The following is an 8,277-nucleotide window of genomic DNA, read 5'->3' on the forward strand; positions in this document are numbered from 1 at the left end:
TATATATATATATATATATTATATTACAGTAATGCTTTATATTTTAACATGATGCACACCGCGGTGTCATCGAAGTTACTCTACTACAGCCACGAAATAAAAATCACTCCTTCCTCTCCATGAAATCCACTCGGACATTGCTGATCGTCGGCGTGTCTCGCGAGCAGACTAATCACCTTTTAAGCGGTCAGCGTTTCCGTGTTTTTCGATATTTCGTTGTTGAACTCTTCGACAGTCTCGCGGCTCTCCGGGTCCGGCTCTGACCTGACCGATGGTTGCTCCGTGCTGCCTCCTCCAATCACTTCGGTCTCGTTTTGTGGCTTCACGTCGATTATACGAACACGGAACACGGCACCACCATTACTATCGTTCTTCGAATATACTGTCTCGTTGATCGTCACCACATGGCCGTTAATGATCTGCAATCAGATCATTTGTGAGAATCAGAAATTAGTTCAGGATTATTACAAATATCTCATCCTAAAATTCTATAACTTTTTCCCAATTTCCAGACAAAATTTCATGATTTTCCCTGACTTTGCATAATATTAAAAAATATTTATAATATTAAACATAATATTAAAAAATTTTTTTGTGATTTGAAAATCATTAAATATTTTAAGAGATCAATTTAATACAGCAGTGTAAATTATTATTACACTGTAAAAAATTAAAATGTTAATTTTCAACTTAAAAAGTAGTGAACTTTCGGTGACATTTTTGTGTTAATTTTAACATTTTTGCATCTCTCAGAAAGTTCACTATATGTCTTTGAGTTAAAATTAACATTTTATTTTTTACAATGTAATTATTGTTACTGACACTGCTTGCATTTTTAATTGTTAAATTGACAGTATTTCAAAATTGCGTAGATATAATATACGTATATAATATTAAACTTTTTTTCAAGAATTGTAATTTTTCAGAAAATTTTCCGCAAAATTCCATGATTTTTCCTTGATTTCCCTAACCATTTTTAAATGGTATAATAAATGCTCTTTTAAATGATATAATAAATGGTATAATAAATGAAGTTCTTCGAAAATATAGCGTAATATATGTACACATACGCCCTAGAAGGAACGAGAGCTGATTTAGACAGAGATGCAAACAGGTTTATCGAACAATTTGCAGTTCTATAACTGACAAACGCATCGTCAAAATTAATTAAGCTCCATTATTGAAGAATTTGCAACGCTGCGTGAATTTAACTGCGTTTAGTGCATGACAGTGCGATACAATGCAGTTTACTTCGCTAACAAAGAGATACATGCTTCAGCATGAATTATTAGAATTGCTGTACATAATTAAACTTTCTATATCTTTCTATAAGAAAAAAAATCTCTCCTTACATTTCTACATTTTACAAAATGCTAAATCACGTTTCAATTTCATATATCATCGCTCTTAATGCGTTCTTACATTTTCTTTTGCATTTATAACTTTAATTCCTCGACGTTTGAACGGCAAGAGATATTATTAATAAATGAGATTGATTCAAATGCCGATACTTTTTAATGAGATGAACTCGCGATTATAAATATCTTGATTATTGCAGATAATAATATGTTAGTGCGAAAAATTTATAAAAAAAAGAAAAGTTCTCGTTCGGCTTCGTAGAAGAATGAGATCACAGGCGCGAATCTATCATCTTAATTACAAGAATTCTAAAGAATAATGTATATTACCTATTTTTCATTTAATATGTTTTACTTCATATAAAATTTATCTAAAATAATACATTATTTGATAAATTTTCAGCAACAGTGATAATTTATGTAAGAAATGATGACATCATCATAAGATTTTAGCATATTTAATTGCATGCATACCGTACTTAATGTTACTATATAATATGATTCTTTAAAGGTTTCATGTAACAAAAAATTAAATACAACTATCGATTTTTTCATTTTCTGAAATTTTTTGTTTCGGAACAACCTAATCGTCTCGACATGCAAGCTACACCGATCAAAAATATTTATTTATTTTCTTATATCGGTAAATAAAAATTTGGTACATTTAATAATTGTTTTAACAATTTTCTTTAAAACTGATCCTATACGACTTTCAACAAATCTGAGTAAAACCCAATTTAATCCCAGAATACAAATCTTTCGAAAACTTTTGAAAATACATACTACATGTTTGAAAGACTATAACTTTGATAGGCTGTAACTTCAGATTGATATATTTAGATCTCTCTTTTTTTCATTTTAAAGCTCTGAGATTTAGAAATATACTTGCATAGGTTGTAAACTTTTATATGCCAAAAAGTTTTATATTGTTGAATTATAAATAAAAATTCTTCATTTTCTTCGTGTATGGAGCAAGCAAAATTTCGATTGGGTCTGGAAGACCCATATGTATGTTCTAGACCTAGTTTCACAATTCGTGGTTAACTCTTAACCGAGATTTAACTTAAAATACTACATGTTTCCTTAGGGTTGTCGCAGACAAAAAAAATTTCTGTAACACCCTGGTGATAATTTTTCTCATAATTTTCATACGAATTGGAACATTTTTCAGAAATACTCAGAAATATTCGGAAAGTTTATATCTTCTCTTAGAATTTTTCATACAAGTGAATTCTGAAATATTCTGAAATTTCTCATCCCATTAATTTAAAAAAAATATTAAAACATTTTTTTAGATTTTTTATAACATTTTATCAGAAATTATACTTACAAAAAACTCTTAGAAATTTTATGATATTTTATGATATTTCATAATTAACATATATAAAAAATTCTGAAAAAGATGTGATTTTTTGAGAAATGTTCCAATTCATATAAAAAAATATGAGAAAGTTATAACATTATATAGAACTTCTGAAAAATTCTGAGAAAAAAATTTTCACTAATAGCCTTAAGAACAAATGAATTTAAGCGGATGAGCCAATCAGGATACTGCTTTAGATCTACGTATTCTAACGAAAATAGAAATAGTAGTAAACTTATCCATAAGGAGAGTTTCAACAATTGAAATTCACTTTATTGCGAGGTTATGCATAAGTTCACTTATTTCCATTTCCGTTAGATTACGTAATCTAAAGCAGTATCCCTATTGAGCCTCATCGGCTTAAGTTTACACCTCACGCATACTGTTATGGAATTTTGTGTGCGGCAATTCTTAGTGCCGAGTCACTATCATATCTCTGGATTCATTATTCCTTTCCAATTCTAGCATTAAAAAGAGATAAGAAATAAGTAAACCTCGGTTAAGAGTTAACCATGAGTTGTAAAACTGGGTTCTAGGGCTCTATTAATATATTAATACATTTTCTTAGGTAATCTTATCACCCCATCTCCCTTATCTCAGAAAAGACTCTTTTCTTCTGTTTTGTTTTTTCTCCTGCGAATGATGACGTAGCGCCGAGTGTCCGAGAAGTAGGATTCACGATCAAGCAGCGGACGAACTTTTCGGCGGACAGTTATCCACTTCCGTTAGTCGTGCTTTGTGTAGCAAGTCGCATTACGCGTTAAGCGACTTACATATCGGAGAGATCTGGCGGCGCGCAGATTCCGAGCGTGTAACAATACGCGACGGGAAATGCGGTAATCCGATCACCCTCCCCCGTTACCGTACACTTGGCGCTATCGCGCTATTGTTAAAGGGATCCTCTCTTTCTCCCCTCTTCCTATGTTCCACTGTCGTCATCTCGTTGTTGCAGTTTACACGTGTACGTAAATTGCTGGCGATGCATTATCTCCCCGCGACGCGTCCGGCCTGGCGCGACGCGGAGTTTCCTCTTCGCGTGTCGCCGGGGATTATTTTACTCTGCTCTTGGCGACTCTTGGCGAACTTGATTCGTTACTCGATGAACGTTTTCCAGACCGAAATTCGGTCTACGCGAGAATACACGAATCGAACAGGATTTTAAAAAGAACTGTGATAATAATTCTATTGATTGATTATAGACTTTTGTGAATTACTGATTTGTAAATTGAGTCTATTGAATATTTACCTTGACTGTGGATGTTGTGTTCGCTCCTTCGGGAGTAGAAAAGTTTGTCATATCAGGGATAGTCCAGAAGTAGTTTAAGAAATTTTGCCTGATTCTATTGATAGTATCTAAAAAAATCAAAAGCAGAAATTAGAAAGAAAATCCTTGTAAACATACTAAATTTTAATAAATATTTATTTGAATAACATTAAATATTTACTAAATATAAACATATATTTATTTTTGGTATATGAATCATCAATTTGATGAATTCAACTATCATTTTTTTAGTAATAATTTTTTAATAAATATTTATTGAAGTAAATATTAATTAGTACTATTTAAACACACAAATATTTATTAAAATTTAATACATGTTTCTCAGTGTAGTAATTTATACGTATTCACATAATGTTTTTTTGTAGAATTTTTAAATTGATTGTTTGATTTTATTTGTAAATGTCAATAACAACAATCCAATAAAGTGTGCTTGATAATGGACAAATTTAAACGAATTTAAAGCAGGTATAAGCGCTGGTGATCATTTAAAAAATATTTGTCAAGCATCTGGAGGTGACGTGCTTATTAGAATCGCGCGCAATCGTCGGTCAACAAAATTGCGCTTTCATGATTTTCGATTTAGGAAATGAAGCATACAGTGACGGACCCATTGAGCCGAACGATGATCAATTTAAAGAAAAAAGAAAAGAGAAAATTTGTACAAATGGCTGCATTCAGCAGAATGTTGAACCATTTTTACAACTCTGTTGAAAGTTTTCTTCACACACTATTCTTCTAGATTAAAAAATCGAATCGGCACAAAGCGCTTATTAAGCGCTTAACTTCTGTTGAACACCACTATCTAATTTACAGTGAAGTATAGTTAATCAATGTATATATATATAATGATTTTCGTCAAAATTGTCTACAATTTTTATCCAATATTTACTATTTCATTTATAATCTATTATATCTTTTTAAATAATCAATGAATATATATATATATATATATAAATATTGAATACTGCCAACTAGATATTTATTAAATATAAAGATATATGTATTTGATACAAGAAATGTTAATTTGATATAACAATCATTTTTTTTTATTGAATAAATATTTATTTACTGTAAATGTTTAGTTGATGGTATTGAACTAAATATTATTAAAATTAATTATATTTTTTCTCAGTATATATTTTCCATTTAATTTTAAATTATTAATACATAATTTTTTAAGCCCTATCTATATTAAAGATTGTCGGCAGCGCATGTTTGATGCTTGTTTTCTTGCTAGCTAGAATAAATTCTTACCATCGTGGCTATGATACTCAGTACCACAGCTAATACGATGACAAGATTCTAATCCACCTAGGAATCCAGCAAGAAAACAAGCATCGTGTGCCGAAGGCTTCAGATTTTAATGCTTAAAATTTAAGCTTTTAAGTCTTAAACCTGTTCTACAATGAGCTTTTTGTTTCTTACCTTTTGTTATTTTTTACATCTTGTCTTTTTGCTTCTTATCTGGTTTTTTGTTTTATATTGCCCGAGATAAAAGTTAACGAAGTTCGAAAGAAACAAGAAATACATAACAAAAAATGTAAATGTTGATAAAACGATTGCAAAGAAGAAAAAAGATAAAAAACAAGAAACAGGAAACAAAGAGCACATTGTAGAATAGACTTTAAGCTAGAATAGACTATAAAAAATTGATCAATAATCGATAGTTTTTCTCTGTATAGTTATTCAACTGTAAATCAATCGTATTCAACTGTTGATTAATTTCTTATAGCTTATAAGGTTTAAAGTTTAAGTTATATATGTTTAAGATCTCATTATACATCGCTTTATCGGTGCGCATTGACATACGAATTTTTGTCAGGCTTCTTCTTTTTTAATTTTCCTCGGGAAAATAATCACTCAGAAATAGTAATTACTAAATTAATGGTTTTGTAGTGTCATAACTTTATTTACTACAAAAGTTACTTACTATAAAACCGTTAATTTAGTCAAATTATTACAGATAGAAAAATACAATTTTTACATTACGTTGTCAGATTAAGCTTAACTACAAGTTAACCAGTAAATGAAAAACCGAGCCAGAATGGGTACTGAAACTTACAAATAGGGATCACAGTATGATGGAATGAAAACAGACCTGAAACTTTAGTGGCTTGTCTTTTCGAAAAAATAGGAAGTTCATTTCTCAATGAGAAATGAATCTTATCGGATTATACATTGAGTCATACATCTAGCGACTGTGTTCCATCGTTGCCTCGGTCCGGTTATCGTTTCGTTTCCTTTTAATGATTTAATATTTCTAATAGCGCTTTATTGCGATTCGGCGTGAATCAGGCCGTGCTTACACCAGCACGACAAGCGAAGAATCAAATAATGTATCACAAACAACAAATAAAAGTAGAAAGAACGTCTATGTCTCTTTTCAAATCTTTTCAGAAAAGAACTATGTATACATCAAACTCAGTAAGCAAAAAACAGGTATTTCGGAAATGAACGTGTACTAATCGAGTCTTGGCGCTTTTGCGCTCTTTTCTCTCTCTTTTCTCTTATACCTTATAATATAAAATTATTTCTCCGAACGATCAGTAATTATTATATAATTATTACCGTAATTTAAATAGCGAATGAAATTTAATTGCGTTATTAAAGATTATTAACAAATTCTTTGTACTTTTTTCTTAATATTAATTCTGTTTATTTTTGTCTCTTTATCATCTCACCCTTCCTGCTTAATTCGAATTTCTTTGAATAAATATTTATATGCGAGAATATTTACATGTCTACAGACTCGCATGTCATTATGCAATTCCCGCAAGTTTCGCGATAAGACGTCGTCCGTTATAAATAAAATGGTAGTTGATCCTACGACCCAGTTATTTTGTAAAATATAATAATAATTTATGCCATGGTCGGATAGCATATATACGCGAGAAAACGGAGAGGACGTCGACCATGCCGATAAATTTTGCATACTTTATTGCGCTTACAATGCGATTGCCGGAGTAAAATAGTCGACTATATCGGCCGATTATTGCTGTGTGGAATCTCAATGAGGACACGCTGGGCCAGCATATTATTTGACAGTGGTTTCGTTTGCATACAGAAAAATTTGCAATAGCAATTTGCAATTGCCAGCGAGGGAGAGAGAGAGAGAGAGAGAGAGAGAGAGAGAGAAATATGACATCGGATATGCTGCTAAAATCGGCGCGTTACCGGCTCTTTGCATGCGATAATTTTAATTAGCTGGTAAAATGACCTGTTATTGTTAAAAATAGCTCGTTCGTAATTTTCATTTATTTCAAAGTTCGACGCGAGCCGAATATAAAGTGTACGATTTATCAAATGCGCTAAATCAGCGCGAAAGGAAATACAGCATCGATTTCGCAAGTTTAGTGAGCAACAAGTAATAGTTTTATCATACGAATTGCGGGTTAGAATAAAAATATTTAAAACCGTGCAAATTTAGACGATATTTTCATCAGGATAAAATTTAAAGTGCTGATTTAACATTATGCTCATCTAATAATGAATGAACGAATTTAAAATTGAATCTACTATTGGTTTTTTGTACAATATAAAATCATCGTGATCGTATCTTTTAATGGTGATTTAATAATCTCATACGAACGAATTATCGTTCATATCGTTGCTGTGACGTGCTGCAAATTTCAATTACGCTTTAATTCTGATTTATCTTCTGCGAAATCAGATACGATGGCGTCTTATTGATAAAATATAAAACTAATTTATCAGTTTTTGATATACTTATACGTCATAAGATATAAATATCTCTTTAAATCACAGAATTAGAATCCACTAAATTAATATCGAAAGTTAACTAGAGAAGGTAAACTGGCTTGAAAATTAGATGAGACATATTGCGCATATGTTTGGCATATAATAAGAATATAAGAATCTATTTCATGATTAGCATAATAATCGTGCTGAATGCGTACGGAAATTACTAATTCGAAATTATTGATTATGAATTAATATAAGGATAAAAGAAGTGGCAAGAATATAGAGGTACATATATAAAATCCATTGAAGAGTAATTAGCTATAATTTTCAAGAGACTTCGCAGTAATATTTTTCAGAAGTATTTTCTAATTTGTTAAAGTTATAAGGGATTTGCCAAATGCGTACTGGTCGCATAAAACACCTCATATATATATATATATATTAGGTTGTCCGGAAAGTTCGTGCCGATATTGAAGGAAAATTGTTAAATTTTAGTCGGCAGGAACTTTCCGGACAACCCAATATATAAACAATATTATACATATATATTATAACAATATTATATATAT

The 8,277-nt window shown here is 30.8% G+C and overlaps 1 protein-coding gene across 1 annotated transcript in view; it reads right to left on the reverse strand.

Moving 5' to 3' along the window:
• Window positions 1–38: 38 nt before the first annotated feature.
• LOC108691593 (icarapin-like) overlaps window positions 39–8,277 on the reverse strand; it is a 37,051-nt gene continuing 28,812 nt past the window's right edge. The window contains exons 3-4 of the mRNA XM_018199420.1: window positions 3,968–4,074; window positions 39–419 (exon numbers count right to left, since the gene is read on the reverse strand). Coding sequence (XP_018054909.1) covers window positions 180–419; window positions 3,968–4,074 — 347 coding nt within the window. The 3' untranslated portion in view covers window positions 39–179. The remainder of the gene's footprint in view (window positions 420–3,967; window positions 4,075–8,277) is intronic.

Source organism: Atta colombica, unplaced genomic scaffold, assembly GCF_001594045.1.
Source record: "Atta colombica isolate Treedump-2 unplaced genomic scaffold, Acol1.0 scaffold47, whole genome shotgun sequence".
NCBI classification, from domain to species: Eukaryota; Metazoa; Arthropoda; class Insecta; order Hymenoptera; family Formicidae; genus Atta; species Atta colombica.